Source organism: Lissotriton helveticus, chromosome 4_1, assembly GCF_964261635.1.
Source record: "Lissotriton helveticus chromosome 4_1, aLisHel1.1, whole genome shotgun sequence".
Lineage (NCBI taxonomy): Eukaryota > Metazoa > Chordata > Amphibia > Caudata > Salamandridae > Lissotriton > Lissotriton helveticus.
In genome coordinates, this window is record NC_136063.1 from 1,136,186,124 (window position 1) to 1,136,207,626 (window position 21,503).

Genomic DNA, 21,503 nt, shown 5'->3' on the forward strand with positions numbered 1-21,503 from the left:
GGAAACCAGGAACTTGTAGCTAGGTCCTCAACCTTCCCTTACTACCAATTGCCCCTATCAAACTCTAGGGCGCAAGGGTAAGCTAGGGAAAGAAGGGAAACAAAACAAGGAAAGAAGGGGGGAGACAGTCTTCGCGCTACAGCCCTCTCACTGCTGGCAGGTAGGTAATATGGCTTCTGCAAAGGAAGGGAATACTGTGGTAAAACACAAGAGAACAGTGTCAGATACCCAAAGTACTGTTATCACAGAGGTTTACCTAATACTCAGGTATGAGGCCTTCTATTAGGACTGGAAATCTCAGTGTAGGCATAAAGAACGTGTCAGTCTTTCTAAGGGAAAAAACATATTGTAAGCATAAACGAGTAAATACAAGATACAGTGTCTTTCATATCTCTTCATCAAACATACAGCTCACCAAGACTGTTGATTCACAGATTGAGATGAGTCTTTGATAGTTCTTTGCACTTCCTATAAAGTAAAAGCATACAATTTAAACAACCAATAGTCTAAATATATGTACACATGTAATTAAAGCAGCGCAACGCGCTGTTTACCATGAACCCAAGGTCTTCCAGACGATGATTCTTGTCAGCAGCGATACAATGTGTAGACTGACCAGGCACCAAAACTGTTCCAAACGAAGGGAAAAAACGGGATGTAAAAAAGGGGAGTGCTCAACGCAAAGCGGAACCCCCTCTGAGTGAGCGCTACCGCAAACGAAACTCCCACCGACTGACCCGGCAGACCCGCGGAGCAAAACCCGGCAGGTCTGCGGAGCCGAACGGTGAACAATTCCGCCCACGCAATCACACTCACCAGAGGTGTCCAGCTACACGGAGGATAAGGGGCAGATACGGTAGCCGCTAAAGCAATGCGGGCAAGCGGGAAAACCGTGCAAAAAAGTATACAAGGAATTCCAGGGCAAGCAAACAAGGAATCAGGCTCGCAGGAGTCACGAGAGGAAGTCCAGAAACAGGAAGTCCGAGAAATAGGAACGAAGGCAACACTAGAACGCGAAGCCTCGATGAGACAGGAAGTCAGGCTTTTCGACCTGCCTGTCTTCTTTGCGCATGCGCGGTAGAGAGCCGCCATCTTGAACCAGGAAACTACATCGGCAATTGTGACACCATGCTCACTAACCACTGGATTCAAAGTAGCCAGGCTGATTAAGGGTGATGCCCTGAAACCGGTCCCAGGATGCTTGTTTCTGTTCCAGGGAGGACCTGGCTTGGCACTTCGGGCTGGACTGTTCCCACAAGGAATAGGGTCAAGATTTGCATATGGCTGGGTCCAAACGGGCGGTGTGGTGAGCAAAGGAATGATGGATTAAACCCAGATCCTTGTGACTGGGGGTGAATGTTTGCATTGTTCAGCATTCCGTCCATCAATTGTTTCTTTTGCTCAAAAGCTAGTGGGCAGAACATCAGGGAAATTTGTTGGATTGCATTCAGATTTTGACAGTGGCAATTGAACTGCGATTGGGTCCGTGGCAGGCGCCTCTCCTTACCGCACCAACAGTGACCACTTAAAGTGGTCACCAATGCATTTTTACTGGTCTGGAAGGCCATATGGGAGAAGTGAAAACCAGAGGCCTCTGGTCTTCATAGGGACTCAACTCCACATCAGCTTGTTGGAGTTAATGGCGATTCTCTTGACAGTGAAGGCCTTCCTACCCAAAGTCAAAGGAAGACTGGTGTAGGTGCTCATGGACAACACCACTGCCATGTGGTACTGCAACAAGTAGGGTAGGGTTCTAGGCCCTGTGCCAGGAGGCCTTGTGCTTCTGTAAGTGGTTGGACTGCCATGGGATTTCTCTAGTGGTGAACCATTTGGAGGAGTCTGTAAATGCCAGGTAAACTAATTCAGCCACGGGCCCATAGCTGATCATGAATGGCAGCTCTACCCGGAGGCAGCACAAGCCTTTTTCTAGCAATGCAGAGAACTTTGCCGTGAGCAATTCGCCACTGCAGAGAACACGTAATGTCAGCACTTTTACACACTGGAGTTTCCAAAGCAGATATTTCTCAGAGACGCCTTCCATCTAGAGAAGAGCTTGGAACTCCTTTCTGCCTTTCTGCCACTGCCTCTCCTGCCCAGAGTTCTGAAGAAAATCGTGAACGACTGGGCTCAGCAGAGTCGCACTGGATTGGAACAGGAGAGTGTTACCGGAATTCCTGGGCATTAGCACCTGTCCTTCTATCAAGCGCCAGCTTCAAGAGGGTTTTCTATCACAGCAGCAGGGCAGGTTACTTTCAACCGCTGTCCTGAGGTTGTTGATTTACGTCCACAAATTTACTGATCGCCAGTTGTTGGGACACATCTGTGGTTTGATGTGGCACCCGACAAATTGATCCTTTACAGGCCAAGTTGCCTGAAGTTTTATTGTTTGTTCTGTCACCAGCCCAGCAAGTACTTGCTTTGTGGCTTCTTTTTGGTTCCTTCGGCATTGTTGCTGTTGCCGGATGAGCCTTCATTATACAAATCACTGTTGTAATGTGATTTTTGAAAGGTTTGCAACATTTGTTTCCACCAAACCCTTTGTGATGCTACAGTGGGACTTGAACTTAGACTACACTTTCTTAGTGTGCACCCCTTTTGAGCCACTGCAGAGATATCCCTTGAGTTCTAACCTTGAAGACAGTCTTCTCATCTCCATAATATCGCCCAGATATGTGACTGAGGTTCAGGCTCCTTCTCTCAATCCACCGTACACCACCTTTTTCCCAAATAAGTTGGTTTTGAGGACCAAGCTTCTTTTCTGTTTAAAGTGGTTACTCCTTCTCATGTCCAGCAGGCTATAACTCTTTCAGCATTCTTTGCTCTGCCTTATCCCTCTACAAAGAAAGAGAGGCTCCAACATTTTGACCCAAAAAGAGCATTAAGTTTCTCTGTCAATTGTACCATACATGACCTAGTGGGCAATCACCTCTTTGTGTAATTTTTCTGGTGCAAAAAAGGGCATGGCAGTGCAAAGACTGACCATTTCTTGATGAATTGTTCTCTGCCCGAAGGGCTGGTACATGCCGGCAAAGAAGTCCCCAGATGCCTACTGTTTTTTTTTCCCTCTAGGGATAAAGCTGCTACCACTGTTTTAGCATGGAGCGTTCCTCTCCTGGATATTTGTAAGGCGGCTACATGGGCATCTGTACACGCGTTAACAAATTAATACCCCCTCGACAGCCAGTTCTCTTGAGAGAGGCATTTTGCCCGCTAGGTCCAGCAGCACTCTCTGGTGTGATTTTGTTCACAGCCACCTCACCTGGGAAGATACTTCTATAGTATCTATTCACAAGGTGAGGAATCTGCGGTTATAAGTATCCATTAGAAGAACAATCTGCTTACCTTTGGTAATAATCTTTTTTGTGGATACTTTATATAACCACAAATTGCTCACTGACCCTCCTGCCTCACTGTTCTTTGAACTAGACTTGTAAACTGGTGATGCCAATCCGCTGATGGGCCTGCATCTGAATGTACGGACTGCCTGGAAAGCAAATGATGGCAGCGTGCTCAGGTGGCACTTATATTTGGCTCAGCTTGTCCCTTTGGAATGAAAAGACAATAGTGCGGAGCAACGACAGTGCAGAGCAGCAAAAGGTCACCTGTTGGCGAGCAGGAGACTTTATCTCAAAATGTTCGGATCTAGTCTGATGCCTGGTGAATATCCACAAGGTGAAGAATCTGCAGTTAGATTGAGCATCCACCCGAAAATCGTTACTAAAGGAAAATAACTTGTTTTTTAGGTCAAGCCTGCCTTCCAGCCCAAGCTGTCTGATTGTGAAACATATATATTGGGCTTAGCGAGAACATACAGTGGCTTGGAGTCAACACATTTCTTACCATTGGTTGGCTTTCGTGTCACTCACATTTGATTGCTACTTATTTGATGGTTTTCTTGTTAATGTTGTATTTGTCCCTCCCACAGAGCTTAGCCTCGGTAATATCTCTCAGTGGTGGCTGCTGGATTTTGAAAGTGGTGAGGCAACATGGTTCGACCGTAGTATAGCGTACTAGCTAGCGCAGTGAGCAAGCCGATGTTGAAAGAGGAGGTGTAAAGGGAGTTCTCTCACCTGGGTGGAAATTGAGTTTTTTACTGTGTACATTTCAAGAAAAGGTAGTGCACATTTTGAAAAAAATAGGTGCAAATGGTACCCTCCTTCACATCCCACCCAGACCAAAGACTAACCCTGTATTCTCGGACACACACCTTTCTCTGCCCTCACTAAGGTGCACAGCTCACCTTGTTCTCACACAGCTATACTGCTCTCCCCGCACTCACACAGCTTACCATGCACTCACACAGGTACAAGGCTCAACTTACACTTCCAAAGGTCCATCACCCTGCTCTCACACAGCAACACACTATCTGCACTCTCAAGGCACACTGCTTCCTAAATCCTTTCTCCAGTACGTGAATGAGGTTCTGTGCATTTTTTTTTAGGACAGAGGAATAATTTGTATATCCCTACAGAATTGCCGTAAATCCACGTATGATGAGAGCATTATTATCCCCAATATTTACAACTAGTACTGTACGGTCCAGCTTATGGTGATCAACGAGTGGTGTTTGGACCCTGAGTCTGACCCAACTTATGCACTGGAGAAGTGGGGGATACGGGAGACCTCGCTGCTCCACCTGTTAAATGGGAGCTCAAAGTGCCCTGTCCTTCCTCCAGCTACCAAGGTCATCCTTAGCTTGTGGCAGAATACTGCAGGGTGGATTGGATTGGATGGAGATGCAGACTTGCGTCCCACACGCCCCTGTGAGAGGGGGGGATATGCGGATATGCTCTCCCCAAGGTGTCTGCCCTCTCGGGCTTCTGCTTGTTGGATCTGATTGGCATCTCTCGCCTGGGAGATGTGGTGGATGGCGTCGACATGAAGTCCTTCACGGATCTGTAGATGGAATTTGACCTACATTGTCCATTATTGTCTTACCCAGGTACAGTACTTCCATCAGACTTACTTTACTAGATCGAAACTCTAGAAGAGAGGCTTGATAGCATCCCCATTGTGTCTGTGCTGCGGCCTTGGAGAAGGGACTTTACTTCACATGGTTTGGGTCCATGGGGTGCGTCAACCTTTTTGGGAGTGGGTTCTGCCAACCCTGGTGTGCTTTTCATGGTGGGAGCTTCCTAGGGACCCCAAGCTGCTACTACTGCATATCTATATTGACCTGGATAGTTATCAATATAAGATGGCTCTCCTGGGGCTGGCCTTAATATGTGCGAAACGTGACATTGCCCGTCACTGGAAGGATACTCAAGCCCCTTTGGTAGAGTCCTAGCGCAAATGGCTTGATCAGTGCATGCGCCTAGATGGCCCAGGTTATGAGGCCCAGGGTTGCCCTCAGAAATATGCCAAAGTGTGCGAGGAGTTGGCGGCCTATAGGGGCATTATTCTTGCCAAAAGGAGACACAATGGCAGGTCCCTACATGACGAAATCTGGTCCTTTAAGGGTGCTCCATGATCACCTTCCCGGGGTTGAGAATGGGCTTGCTGTTCCCAGGAGCCTTAAGCTACTCTCCCACCTCTTACACATCCTAATATAGACATTCAGAGATAGACGATCAGGCCCTATGACCAATATCGGATTAGCTAAAATTGTCTTTTACTTGGCTTTATGGGCTATCTCCTCTTTCCTGGTGGAACAGGGAGAGAGAGGGCAGCATTTTAGAGGGCCCCTACCTCTGGAATTCATGCACCCAATCTTGTTGTTTCCTGAGTATTCATATAAAGTCTTCTTTTAAGCTGCATTGTATTGTGGTTTATGCTGCTCCTCTTATCGGGCGCTGTTAGGTGGGTATGTGTTCTTCTTCGATTTGGCTGCTGTACGGATGTCAGACCTGTATTGTTCTACATATACAGTTTGCCTTTTTTTACAAAAAGCTTAATTAAATATTTCCTCCCTCAAAAAACGGCACACTGCTCACTCTTCTCTCCTGCAAACAGAACACTCACCCTGCTTTCACAAGTACACTGCACAGCCAGAACTCATTGAGGTGCATTACTCCCCTTGCACTCAGACTTGCACACTGCTCACCCCGCACTCGCACATACACCACTCACCCTGCACTTGCACGTACAGCGTCACAGATGAAGCTGCAGAAGAACTCATAGCCAGGAAAGTAGCCAGACCAGTCGGGATCAGAGAGGGAATGTTCTTTCCTACTACCGTGGGTAACCAAATCCTGAGATCGCGATGCTGTGTGGGGTTGGGGTTTAGGAGTCTGAAAAGAGGAAGGGGCTGTCTGCACCATCCAGTCAGACCCCACTAATGGTGACCAAATCATCACCCCCACCCACCCACAGGAGAGTCCAGTTGGAGGGAGTACAGGCACGCGCACCCACCTGCAGTATTCGATGGGAGCTGTATATGGGAAGCTTCGGACATTCACCAGACTGGCCTACCACCCCACCCACGCCTAGGGCAGAGTGCAGTTAGGGTCAGAGAGTGAACATTGCTTTCCTGCTACTGTGTGTAGAGGAGCCCTGTGGATTTGAGGAGGTTAAGGAGGACAGGCAGAACAGGGCAGCAGCAGCCATGGACGATGCCACTCCCAACCCCTCTACAGAGTGCAGTGCAGTTGGAGGAGGGGCAGGCATATTGTCCAAGGACTTCTTTGGTATTGGAAGGGGAAAGGACAGACAGGCTGGATGGTAAGGCCTTAGCTGCTGACCAGGAATGGCCTGCCTCCATACTCAAGTCCCAGGCTGGTAATGGGAGAGGCTACTGTTGAATGTTGCTGACCCCAGGCCTCTCGACTCCCACCAGTCTCGTGAGAAGCATTAGATCAGGTGTTCACTCTCTTGGTGGGCACCAGTGGCACTACCAAAGAGGGGCTCTGCTGAAACTATCTTTAGAAAAGAGTATTGCACATTTACCTCTGAATGGCTACAAACTTTGCAGAATTTTAGGTTGCTGGTGTTGGCTGTTAGAAGGACTGGCCTAAGATTCCGTTGAACTGGGCGGATGCAAACACTGTGTTCCTGATTCAGAGTACGGCAGAAAAGGTACTCCTTTGCAAAGGCAACGGAGTATCATCTCCACCATACTGAAGAGCTGCCGGCCTCATTTAGAGTCGGGTGAAGATTCAGTATGTCAGCGGCAGAGACTACTCTGTCTCCATCGCTGACATACACCTCCAATGGCCCAAAAGAGTAAGGGTCTGTCTGAGGTTTGGACATTTGACTGGTCACCTGATTTAAAGTGAGTGGAATTGCCAATTTTCACTGTCCATCACAGCCAGGTAGAAACTGACAGCAAAGGGGAGTGAAAACTTGCCAATGACCCCCATTCCAAACTCCAATAGTAACGAGTCATTGTTTTTTTTTTAATTTTAATTTTCAAAAAGAAAATCTTGCATTGGAATTTTCTTTTTGAAAACAAAAAAAAGCATTTAAAGTTTGCTGTACGACTCTGTGATGTTGACAGAGCCATCTGTCAAACTTTCAGTGCATTTACAGGAACCGCTGCAACAGCAGTTCCTGCTAGTGCAGGATGTCCATTTGGCCAGCGGACATCTCTAAATTCGGCATGCAGGTACTCTCCCAGGGCAACTAAGTACTGTACTCCATCACCCTGATGAAGTTAATTATTTCAGTCAAATTCTAAATCAGGCCCTAACACTTTCTTCATGGATCAGTAAGCAGTGGAATACACTTGAGGCCCTGAGCACATACAAGTTTCATACATACCTGAAAGCAGAAGCCACACCGTCATCAAGGGCAGCCTGTAGCATGAGCAAGAGGACCAAATATAAGAATCCTTGCCATTATTCTTAATCCCAGCTCCCTGATATACCTCCATAAAAAAATGATGTCCAGAGATTTTCATTATTAATTTGGGTTTTGGGATCATTACAGAAGTAAGATAGCTTGGGTAGACAGTGCTGATACAGTCTAAATTTTTCTGGAATATATTTTTGAAAATGGCAGATGTGTTGCAGTGATGATGTAATATTTCAGGAACCATGAGACCTATATACTTCATTTTGTTGCCAAACTGGTTTTGGGGGTCAAGTAGTCTTATAGAGACAGAAAATAGCTCCAGAGCAACCCTTCTTCCATTTTTCCAAAATGACAGCTATAATAGAGGAAGAAGAGACATATATAGAAATGAAGCAAATTATAACGGTTTTTAATCCTCTGATGTATACAACAAACAATGTTTATGATCTGAATATGGCTAAAAATGTTTATCACTCCTGTTCAAGACACATTTCAATAGTTTATTTTGGCAATCACTTGTGGCACATTTGCAGAATGTTGAACATTTGAGAAAAGAATATCGACAGGGACATCTTTTTGAAGCACATGTTTTGCAAGTACATGTATGTGTAAGTTCTGTGGGTAGAGGCTTTAGAAATGTCATAGGTTTTAGCACCCCATCAATATCTTCCCAAGCAAATTCACACAGATCATTCTCTACATATGCATGATCCAAAACATTTATACATCTTCTGATCAAGTAGAATGATCTTCTAATATGTCCACGTACAGAATATGACGTTGGTGTAAGGTCACTTAGCGTGACTGATTTCTTCAACTCAGTGTACCAAAGATTTTCAAATGTGTTACAGTCAAAACTAGTTTTCCACTCACACACAAGGTATTCTTCTACGTCTTTAAAGTCACATTCTTCTTCTGTTGCAGCAAATCCTTTTAGAAACTGCACAGGTTCAGCAGTTAAAGCTCCAAGCTTGGTTCTAATTTTTCTCATCACCTGTGTGCCTTGATGAGAACATTGGACATTTCTGAGTCAAGTTTCTTGTATAGAATATGAAACAGGATTAGGTGTCTTTTCTCGCCTGTTCCATAATGTATCTATAACTCAGACAATCCTTGACTTATGAGCATTGCAGCACATCTAAGTAGCACAATCATACATCTGTGTCATTGGACAGTACAATGACTGGATTGAAACCATTTCGAACAGCCCACTCAACATGTGGCACAACACAAAGGTCAGCTTCCTCCAATTTGAGGTTACGTTTTTTAACAATATGTCCTGTACCTTTTGAATATATCTCTTCTTGCACCAACACCTCATTGACATTCATTCCATTTGCAATCATTGGAAATGCTGTGTTCACTGAAGCATTAGCAATATTTTGGCGAGTTAACATCTACAGCTTCATCTTGTTTGATGTTGATGACAAGAATGTATTAAGTTGCACAGGTGTAGATGTAGAATTTTTGATGCAGGCACAGTCATTTTTTCCACTTGTTGACATTTGTCTGATTGTCTCACATTCTTTGACAGATAGTTCAAGATAACTGTCAAAGACAATATGCAGTTCTTGCAAGGTACACACTGACTTTGATATCTGTAGAACAGCCTGAATGCCCTTTCTGAAGTTTTGCCTGGAAAAAATCTTGACCATTCACAATTGTGACATAGAGTCCACAACAACAGCAGTTTTCAATGAGGATACCTTTTCAAATTGAAATTCTTCAAATTAAAGTTTTGTTTTAGCTCTTGGACAAGTTTATGCTTCACTCATTTGTTTGCAGCGTTTCTATCACATAATGTGTTTGTTGGAAGAAGATCATGTAACAGAACATCCTTGATAAATTCACCCATTTCTTTTGCTACATCCATCTCTCTATGTGCTTGCAAAAGTTGTTTTTTGTAACCAGTTTTGTAGTGGCTGGTTGGACGAAACTCTTACTATGGTAATTAAAGCATGGAAGTTTAGCTTTAGTGATTATGCTTTTTCTCTTTCAAAACAAATCACTCCTGCTTCAGTTCTGCATATAGTTTTGATCCATGGTCCAGGACATCTAGTAGACATGTCTTTATATAGTTTTTCCATATATTGTTTGGTCACAAAGTTGTGTAGTTGCCCAGACTTAGTCATTTTAATGAGTTTTCCTTGCTGCTGCATGAAATGAAGAAGGCTGTCAACATGTTTATTGAAATGTTCCCCTCTCTTTCCCACAAGTTTGTGGTAAAGAATAGTTTCACTATGGCCCATTCATTTTGAATTTGTCCGCTCTGAAAACATTGCACATAGAAATGACTTTATGGTACACTAGTTGCCATTGAGCAACATATTCACTTTTACTTGTCTGACCAACAATTCCCTTAGAGCCTTTCTGTGATCTCTGGATCGTCTGTTCTAGTTTCATACCTGGATCCACAGCATTGAACCTTCCCTCTCTGTATTTCGCCACAAAATGTCTTTGGATGAATCTTCTGTAGAGGTATGATTTTTTCCCCCTCTAGCTTCTTCACTCTTTCCTGATATCAGGAACCATATCTCAGGTAGTTTATGCAATCGAAATCATGAAACAAGGTAATGAGTGATTCCACAGTCTTTACGTGCTGCTCCTAATCAACTTCCCGATCAGTATGTACCAAGTTTTTCACTAGAGCTATATATATATTTCCCCAGTACTTGCAAAGTTTAGATTTTCTTCACATTGTTTGACAAACTACTAACTTGGTGTTCTGATTTTGAACTGAGTGTATTGGACGGTGCCTGGCTTTACATTGTCTTTTGAATGAAGTGCACCTTGTGCCTTGTTCACGTCTGACAAAAGATATGCAAAACCTGATTTGTCATTCTTGTTCCAGAAAGCATTCCAATGCAATATTTCTGTAGCCTCATATATGATGAGCAGACCTTGTAACGAACAAACATAATGAGTTCTGCTCAATACTGGCTAGACAGTTTTGCTTCCAAAGATTTCAGCTTCAATAAGTGCATTGTCTATGCCACATCCACTAAGATATCTTTCTGCACACCGCAACACATCTTTTGTCATGTGGAAAACATCCATCATTGGTTAAAGATAATCAAATTCTACTGGATTCCTCATAAAAATGTCCGCTATTATACGGATTTCAAGCTGGGCACGCACATTTTGGAATTTTTTTTAGAACTGTGTACACTTGCGTAGTTTGTGACTGGAGATGGTATTACTGGTAAAAACACAACCTTGTTCATGGGACAGTATCCTGGGAGATCAGAACATGAATTCTAGCCCACGGAGGAAATGGCTTTTCTTCATCCTTCAGTCCGCACTGAATAAGCGATATGATAAATACAGTTAAATCAGCTTTGCAGACCACAGCATCAGGTAGAAGAAGATCCAGGTCCTCAGCCACTTTAAAACATGCGTTGATGGCTTGTAGTGAGTTTGCACACATTGGCAAGGAAGTTGGGTTATAAGTTTGCAGCTTCGTTTGTTTATGCCTACAGCTGACACAGCTTGTTTTCCAGCAGCTACTTCATTGGTACAGGCTTGAAAAAGCACCAGGGCACTATCATGTGTGCTGTATGTTCCAGACAAAGAAGAGCTGTCTTAAAAATCAAAATTATCAAGAGCAGCAATTGTAAATCCTTTCCTGGTAAAGTGACTTGGAAGTGGTGTGCTGTCGGCTTCACAAGATTTTACAGCGCGAGTTGCTAACAACTTTCTGTGCCGTACTATTTCATTTTAACTTGATGATACACCAATCCTATTTATTGAAGTGATTATCCCTCTACTTATGCACTTGTCATATATTGCGTGGGCAGTCATCATGTGTAGCTGAGTTTTCTCTTTCCTGTGATGTAATCCACAGCATAAGCCTGTTGGTTCATGGGATTGTCTTCCACTTCTTAGCTTACATCTTCAAAGCCATTATCAATGCTGTCGGCTTCTGTTCCGAACTCAACAACTTTAGTGCGTAACAGTTTTGCTTTGCTGATAATAATGATTAAAACATGTTAAGACAACATTAGGCATTCTTGTTGACTCCTATGATTTGCAGAGCCCTGGGGCATCCCATAATTTGTCATTAAGTCCAAAATATGAATCTTTAAGGAGGTTTCTTAAAATGGTTCCTGCTAATTTTACTGCATCCTGTGATCTTATTTTGGCAGCAAGAACTTCAGGAGTTAAATCAGCTGAGAACACCATAAGCCACTCATTGTTTTTTTTAGACTGACAAAAACGAATTCTGTCATTGTACATTCTCAACAGAAAAATCTTAATTTCATTGTTATGGATCAATACAGTTAAATCAATGTTGAACATTATTTCTCTGACCTCACTGACTGTAAACTGGTAGCCAGTGCTCGAGTGGCTTTAAAACTTAATTTGCTAATTGATAGAGTGCAAACTTAACTGAAAGCTGGCGGTTACGTTGCTGCTTGGAGCTCATTGTACATTCATATTTTCAAATGTATGCACGCATGCAGTTTGGTTGGGCATACAAATCTGCTGCACATACATTCAATTCGCTGTTTAGATAGGTGACTCAGCTGAAAACGTCATCTTAGGAGAAGCTAGCAGATAAAAACATGTTTTCCCTTGGATACTCACGTACTCTGTACCTTGTACTTTTGTCAATCCCTTTGGTCCTAGTTCTGGCTAAACCACAGATAATACATTGAAAATCCTCTGATGTCTGAGCAGTTGTTTAAGGCAGACGAAGGGAAGCCATTGATCTTCTAAGTGGGTGAGCATTGGGTTTGGTTGTCGTCGCTTTCTCCGAAGACTCTGATTCATGTTGTAATTGACTGGTTTCTACTATTTTTTGACAAATTGTATCCAGGCTTTTTTCCACTGTATAGGACTTTTGGCACTTGTTACAATGATCAACTATTTGATCCTCTTCACCCATCAGTTTCAATCTTTTGTGAACCTTGTCTTGCTGTATTTACGATGCTTTCTCAAACTCTCTTCTGTCCAGCTGCAGTTGATGTGTGCTTTTCTTTTGGATTAGTTTTGCATACGACACGTTTTTCTTGGTTGAAGGTGTCCTCAGATTTTATAGTTAGCAACACTTTGTCAGGGGGTAAAGATCTTCTGCTATCACCTGCTTTGCTCATGTTTACGAATATGAATCAACAAAAAACCTGAAACTAAAGCAATATTAAAGTAAATTACCAATATGATGGCTAAAACAAATTATTATAGCACCGCCAATTGGGAAAATGGCAGAAGGATTGCTCTGAGAAGTTATGTTCTGTCTCTATAAGACTACCTGACCCCAAACCTATGTTTTCAAAATGAAGTATATAGGTCTCATGGTGCCTAAAATATTACATCATCATTGCAACACATCCATAATTTTTAAAATTGTTGACCAGAAAATTCAGCCTGGATTAGCAATGTCTATCCAAGCTAAATTACTTCTCTAATGATACAAAAACACAAATCAAAAATGAAAAATTCTGATGAATACATCCGCTTGTGGAATCCACACCCTTTGTATTACCCCTATGCGCAGCATTCAACTGAAACTTTTCTTCACAGCTTTCCCACGTTGACGTCTCATTCGAACGGCTCTACACGCATGACGTCATCGGAGCCATAAAAAGACCTCGTTGGCCTGCTGACTTCAGTTCCATTTTTACCCTTCCGTCGACACATAGCGTTTTTTTCCCCAGGGTTCTCTATATCTGGGAGTTTTGTTGTTGCAAGTTTCCGGGTCTTTGTAGCAGCAACCGTCGCTACACAGAAGAAATCAGGCACCAAGCCATGCAGGGAATGTCGTGGGCATATGTCTTTTACTGGCCCTCATGATGACTGTTTGTGGTGTTTGTCATCAGACCATGACGTCTGGGAGTGTTCGTCATGCAGGTGCATGAACCCCAAGGCATTGGAGAGAGAAGCCAAGTTGTTTATGGCAAGGGTTAAAAAACCAGAAAGAGGTCAAAGGAGGTCGAGGTCCCTGTCCAAGTCGCCGACTTTGCATACCTCAAGTCGTCGAGGAAGCATAAAAGGAAGCAGTGCCATGGATCTCGAAGTTGATCATCAAAAGATGAGATGCCGAAGTCGGGGTCTCTGCTCCCCGGCGTCATCCCAAGGAAGAAGTCTCTCTGTCTGCTTCTCCTGAGGTGACTACAGCCCCATCTCCAATTCTGAGAGCGGTGTCTTCACTGGCACCGAGAGAACTGATGCCTCCGCTGCCGGCCACTCCACCTCCAGCTCGAGAATCTTGGGCGCTCCAAACGGAGCTGATTGTGCTGCTTCCTCGAGCAGTCTCACAACCTGCAGTACCGGAGCCAGGGTATTCAGCCAGAAGGGCTGACTCCTCTGGTGCACCAGTTGGCCCCATGGGTCTGCTGGCATACTCCCTGGGAGGCTTGCCACCTCACTTCCCTCAGGCACCTCTCATGCCTTTTATGTCAATGGCACCGGGGAGTTGCCCTCTCCCGACACCAATGTTCTCAACACCGGTGCAATGTCTGGAAGGGTGAGTACCACTAGATGGACCTTCAGCAATGCCATCCAGCTTCAGTCTGGCGCCAGCTCGACCTTGGCCGGCGCCGCCAACGCCAGCATGAGGTCTAGAAGGGAAGCACAGAGGTTTAGCCGAAGAGGGGAAGTATTGAGAGCAGCATGAGGAGGCCGAAGAAGGTGAGATTGATACCCTGAAAAATAATTCGAGGGCCTGCAGGAGGCTAGTGGCCTAGATACATCTCCAGAATTTGAACTCGCCTCTCCAAAAGGTCTTTCAACACAAGAAGTTACTTTGTATCACTCTGTAATTAGGAAGGCAGCAGTTATGCTGAGTTTACTATTGCCCTGAGCAGAACTGAAGGCTAACATTTTGACGGAAGTGCTCCATTCCCCTTCTTCTGTCTCGGAGCCTGTGCTTCCTTTCAATGATGCTTTGACTGAGCCTATCCCGGAGGTGTGACAGAAGCCGATGACTGCTCCTGCGGTGCCAGGTCTGTGGCGAGAAGGTTTTAGGTGGTTTCGGGGGATCCTGCCTTTCTATCCACCCATCCGTCACTGGAAAGTCTAGTGGTCCAAGCGTTGTGCTCCACTAAGCAGGCTGCAGGATCATTCCCATTTACACCTGCGAATAGGGAATCTAAACGTATGGAGCAATTCGCAAAGAAGGTCTTCTCTTCTGGTAATATGGCTCTTAAGTCGATTAATGCTGCTTGCATGTTGGGGCGCTGTATCTATGCTCTGAAGGACTCGGCTGGGGGAGTGCCCAAATCTTCTGGAGGACGTTCAAGCAATTTACCAGATCAACCCTCTTTGTTTAAATCCCCTATTGTTAAAAGATTCATTAAAGGTCTCACAAATTGGTTTCCTCCCACTGCCTTTATCATGCCTCAGTGGGATTTAAATTTAGTTCTCACTTTCTTAATGGGTTCTCCCTTTGAACCTTTACATAGTTGTCCCATAAGGTAACTAGCATTTAAGACATTTTTTCTGGTTGCAATCACTTCCGCTAGGAGGGAGAGTGAAGTGCAAGCTCTAACTCCAAGCCTCCATTAACTTCAGTCCATGTGGATAAGATGGTACTTAGGACCTTAGGCTGCTTTCCTGCCTAAAGTGATTACTCCTTTTCACCTAGGGAAATCCATCAATTTACCAACTTTCTATCCTCCCCTTCACCCTTCTAAGGAGGAGGAAAGACTTCACCGCCTGGATCCTAAGAAGGCCGTCAGCTTCTACCTTGAGAGGACTAAAGACTTCAGGATGGATGGCCAACTCTTCCCTGGATATGTGGGCAAGATGAAGGGCAAGGCTTTCCACAAGAGAACACTGTCCATGTCGATCATCCTCTGTATCAAGATCTGCTACGCCTTGACCAAGAAGGAGCCTCCTGAAGGTATTCGAGCTCATTATGCCAGAGCCAATTCTTCTTCTTTGGCTTTAGCTAGAGGTGTCCCTGTTGTAGACATCTGCAAGGCAGCAACTTAGACCTGCCACCACACTTTTGCAAAGCACTATTGCTTAGACTCAGGTGAGGAGGGACGGCCATTTTTTAACTTCTATGCTGCAGGATTTCTTGGTATAGGTAGGCTGGCACCCTCCACCAGGAGCGGGACTGCGTGGGGATTCAGTACCTTTGGTAGCGCTTTTTCTGATGGTTATAGTATCTGCCTGAGGATTCCTCACTGACCCACTCTCCTCCCCATTGCCGGCCTGTTTATACCGAAAAATAATTGATATGCATTTAATGTATTTTGTTGTTGAAATAGTTTTAGTTGTGTTTTGTATACTGTGTTTACTTGTGAAAATGTTGTAGGTTTCCCCGTTCACCTCGAGGGCACGGAAAAGATGGGTGGAACCGACGTCAGCACGCCTACATGGTCATCTATGGCTCCAATGATGTCATGTGGAGTCGCTTGTGGAGCCATTCAAATGTGAATGAAAAGGTGAGGAATTCACAGGCAGCTACTGTACCCACCAGAAAAAGAGTTACAGAAGGTAAGTAACTTGCTCATCTAATTACATTTTGTTTTCAGAGGTATATCAAGGGGCCAGGACTATCTTGATCTTAGACCGATTGCCACTACTGTTACTAATGCGCCGCTGCCTGTCAGCAGTCCTTCTACATAGTCAAGTATCATAATCCAGGCAGGTCAGTGCATATTTGCAGTGTATAATATATTGTAAGTTTGCATACCCTAATATCACCAATGTAAGAACCGGATTGGGCCATACCATCTCTGCACAGCAACTTTTTCAAATAGGCACATATTGCCTACTCTGACCTGGGCGCTGGCCCCCCATGAAAGATTGCCACTGGGCTATTTTCATATACAGCCATGGCCAGTATTTTAATGTCCCGGATGGTACAAAAATTAGAAAAATCACCTGATGACATAATATTCCCCTTATTAGTACATGCAAATAACAGTAAATATAAGAAGTACTTTAATATGTGTTCTACAGTTGCCTTAATAACCCCTGAGTGATAATTAAAGTGGAATTAAAGTTAATTTTTTTTTAAAAAGGCCATGATAAAAATGAGAAAAAACAATGTTATGTAAATTTATATTTATGAATCATGGCCAGGCCTTTGCAGAATCTTAAAACCGAAACAAATGGGTGTTTTTTTACTGTGGAAAAGGTGGCACCCTGGCCAGCACTTGTGCGGTATTTAAAAAGGGAGGTCGCCAGGCTACTGAAAGCTCGAGCCAAATGCCAGGGTCTGGCTCATCTCAAGGGCCTCTTGGAACTTTGAGCCAAAATGGGACAAGCTTTTACTGGAGGTGTTATGGCTTAGGAACTACATTTGCTGATCATATAACATGAGAAACGAGATTCGAAGCCTGGCCTTGGCACTGCATCCTCTGAAACCTAGCAAATCTCTCTGTGCTGAAAAATAAAAACTTGTAGCGTGGTCTATGTCTGTTGGGAAGTGCTTGTATGTTCTTGGGCAGGTTTGGGCTATCTAAAACATCCCAAAGATAAAATGCGATTCTGCCTATCACTTATGCTGTAAACACATCCTGCAATAATTAGGGACAAAGCATTTCCTTTGATGTCAGAAAGAGATACCATCAAGTGGTTTATTTGCACAGTTTAAAACCAGAAAACCTGTGAACTATCCCGACTTTGCTGCTTAACCAAATCCTGTGATCTAAGGCAAATACTTATTTTCATTGTGCTTCTTTTTTTGTTCTTTTGTTATTTTTCCTCATGTAAGAGCACCATCAAAACGCAAGATCATGATGTGCACTGTATAAACATGTTTTGTGCTTTTTTTTTTAAACTGCTTGTAATATTAGTTCTTCTGTAACAGGAATCTAGGCCACATGTATGGTACACATGACCCCTGGGTTGCCTCGTAGTTCACTATTAGTATTGTCATCAGGGCGAGGGCAGAAATGTTTCTCAGTTAAAATGTAAAAACTCACTTTTAATAAATGCTTCTCAATGCATGAATATAATCTGATGTACTGAGATGACACACGTCTGCTTGTCAAAGAGGCATACTTTTTTTAATGTTAAAGATACACTATGATATTCTAAAGTAATGTTTGTTGCATGATTTACATCTCAAACATTTTCAGGGCTCGGGCAACCATTGTCTCAGCTCTCACTGTTACGTTTTTGGCTCTCCCACTTCTATTTAAAAATATATGCATTTATTTAGTACATTACGCTGTGCCTCTTACAGGAGTTCAACAGAGGCATTACAAAGATGGATCACTGGCTTTAGATGCTGATATATCATTAAACAATGAATAATTTGGTTTTCGGCCTGCTCACGGGACCGAAACGGCCCTCATCACCGCTATGGACGAGCTTCAAAGGCGTGCAGACAGAAGACAGGCAGCATTCCTGATCCTGCTCGACATGTCTGCCGCTTTGATACGGTGAACCATAAGATCATAATGCAGCGGTTGTGGGAGGCAGGAGTGAGAGACACCGCGCTGCTCTGGTTCCACTCTTTTTTGAAGGATAGGCAGCAGGCAGTCTCTATGCCACCGTTCCAGTCAGCCTTTTCCCTGGTATCACATGGAGTCCCTCAGGGCTCTGCTATCAGCCCCATTCTATTTAATATTTATCAATTCAATTCAATTCAAAAGTGCTTTATTCGAGTATTACTCATAAAAGCAAACAAACAAACACATAATAAAAATACAATTAAATTACAGAATCGAATATGACTTAAGCACAATACATATTAAAAAGACAATTAAAATTCATTTCATCCAGTATATATAGACCAAAAGTGCAAAGTTCATATAATAAAAACAGATTAAAACAGATAAGACACCTCGCATGGGGAACAGAGAGTAGATAATCTAGCAATCTCTGTTCAACTGAGCAGAGAGTAGTTACCCTACTAGCAATCTCTGCCTAATTACCCACGCCCACCCCAGAAACTTTGCGGTCGCTATTGTAATCCAATTTAAGGAGGTAGTTTTTATTATGCGTAGAGCTACCATGCTGCTTTTAGTACCCAGATTTCTAGACATAGGAGCCAACCAAACACGTCTAGGAACAGAATATGCATAACAAGAAAACAGAAAGTGACCCAACGTTTCCTTTCCTTCCCCACAGACTGGGCATTTCCTTCCCCACAGACTGAGACCTCTGATCTCTCTTATCAAAAGCTTTGGCATTAAAATCGTGAATTACGCCAACGACACGCAGATGATTCTCTCCCTGGAAGGCGAGGACTCTACTTCCTTGGAGGTTTTACATAATTGTCTGCGTGAAACGTCTAGGTGGCTGAAGGATAATTCCCTTCAGTTTAATGCAGGAAAGACGGAGGTGCTTTTTACTGCTGGTACTAGGATTCCTCAACCTTTTCCATCTAATTTTTGGCCCCCGGAAACCAGGACTTCGGTACGGCCAGTGGAATCTGTTCGGAATCTAGGGGTCATGCTGGACCAGAGGCTTAGCATGGAGACGCATGTTCAAAAAACATCTGCCTGCTGCTTTGCCATCCTTCGCTCTCTAAGGAAAGTCCTGCCCCTCCTACCCACTTGTGCCCGTGCGCAAGTGGTTAGATGCACCATCCTTAGCAGGCTGGACTATTGTAACGCCCTCCTGCTTGGGTCCCCTGAGTTCCTGCTGGATCGTCTCCAGAGGGTCCAATCAGCGGCTGCTAAACTGGCCCTGGGGCTTCCGAGAAGTTCTCATGGAGCATCCGCATTGGCAAAGTTGCATTGGCTTCCTATAAGGCAGAGGATCCAGTTTAAGGCCCTCTGTATAGTGTTTAGGGCTCTCCATGGAGCTGGCCCAGCTCCTTTGCAGTCTAAATTTGCCTGGTATTCCCCTACTAGACAGCTTCGATCCTCCGACGCTAAACTGGTAGTTGTTCCCAGATTCAGGAAGGTTAGAGCCGGTGGCAGATCCTTTGAAGTGACTGCCGCCAGACTATGGAACACTCTTCCAATCGAGATTAGGCATATTGGTGAACTCCTCCCGTTCAGAAGGAGGATAAAAACTTGGCTATTCCCCTGCTAGTCCGCTTCCCTCCGGTCTCTTTTATCTCTTAGCGCCAGGATGCCTGCAATGGTGACAGTTGCGCTTTATAAATGCTTAAAAATAAAAATAAAAAAAAATCAGTTCCTTATAGCGCTGTCCAAGCTACTTGGTAAAGGGGCGCATGATTGAGAAACCATGAAACTCTATTATCTGACATGACGCACTGTTGGACTCTGGTGCAGCATTTCAGATGTAGATCATGACTGTGTGAGGCTACCTTGTGACAGCCCCCACCTGGCACATGTGCAATGCAACCAGTGGAGCCCTCTTCTGCTGCAAATGTGACATTACCTCTTTTACATACAAACAATTGGTCCGTGAGATCATTTGTCTTCCTATAAAAGCTGTAATAGGTAAAGCAGTTGGTGGCAGAGCAAAGTGGTGGCCTAATGTCTGGCTTCCCCTATGGATGAGCCGCCCCTGACTTGACCCCGAAAAGAGGGAGGAATGGGTAAGCTTGTGCGCAAGCGATGTGGAAGACAATGTAAATGGCATCCACTTGCTTGCAAGCCGGCCGGTCTGAAGAGTTACTGGAAAGCCTCAAGTAAAATAAGCTCTGCCATCAGCAGATATCAACTGGAGGTAAGCCCGATTTTAATCCTTTTGGTAAAAAAGTTGGAAATGTTTTTGATTATGAAGAGGCTAAGCTAATCTTCTATCTCATTTTGCTTGGCAAGCATCTGTAAAAAATGGATTGACCCCGCTCCGAGTATAAAGATTGAATCAATTTGATAGAGAAAATCAGTAAGCAATAAAGAGTTTGTTTTTATGAAATGAAAATACAAATGTGGCTCCCTCTGACATCCTAAGGAGTCAAAAATCATGACTACTTTAGAGCTCTTGCAATGACTATGCTATTAGCCTGTTTGGCGGCTGGTGTCTAAGGACTATAAAGATTACCCTGAAAACTTCAGGGAACCGAATACAGATGCAACATATAAGATGGGGCACAGTGAGTCCAGAATGGGTATCAAAGTTGTAACGGTGATGAGGAAAAAAATAAAAGTGGCCAGAGTTATTACCAGTGGCTGAAATTAACTCAGTCATTCCACCCATCACTTGTTGATGCCCGAAGTGCAGCGAGTATGCCCAGTCATGGTCCTGTTCTCAGTGTGCCATGGGAATAAAGTTACGCCTAACTGAGAAGGACCATCAAGGCTTAAATCAGTTTGGGTTGCTTGTGCTCCTTTAGATTGCACCTGCCTGGCATTTACATGTGAACTGTTCCTGTTGGAGCAAGACACACATGCCAACAGACTCGACGCAGATGGGAGACTCCAGATTTTTAAAGCGAAAATGGTTTTATTTTAGTGACCTCCCGCGTGAAATCTCTCCTGCTCGTCAGCATAAGTCAATGGCGAAAATCAATTTCCCCAAGTTTATTTCCAAAATCTCCTTCTCACCAGGTTCAAAATGTTGGCATGTACACTACTCTTTAGAGTGGCATAGTAGGCAAAAAAGATGGACTGAAACTTGACCTTTGTAATTGCTAGTAATTAAGATCAATTCAAACATTCCACCCATCATTTTTTTGTTCTTCTCTAAATTATACTACCTGGGGTTCAACCGGCCCATGCCGATTTTCAAATACCCCAGGGCTGCCTGGAAACCTTTGGGGAGCTCGATGTATTTGAAAATTACATTGCAGTGACCAATAACGTTCGATAGAAGCCATACGAGTACTTCATGACCGACGAGACGCAAAGTGCAATAACCATTTAAGTTCTACACCGTAACAACCCTTTCTACAGCATCTTGAAATAGTCTGCAATGTAGGTGATACTCCAGTTATGACCATTAGTGCA

General features: G+C 44.0%; 1 protein-coding gene across 1 annotated transcript in view; it reads right to left on the reverse strand.

Moving 5' to 3' along the window:
* Nucleotides 1–385: 385 nt before the first annotated feature.
* The window catches only part of LOC144828118 (neurexin-4-like), a 251,799-nt gene continuing 230,681 nt past the window's right edge, over nt 386–21,503 (reverse strand). The window contains exon 11 of the mRNA XM_078686238.1: nt 386–468. Within this exon, the coding sequence (XP_078542364.1) occupies nt 386–468 (83 nt within the window). The remainder of the gene's footprint in view (nt 469–21,503) is intronic.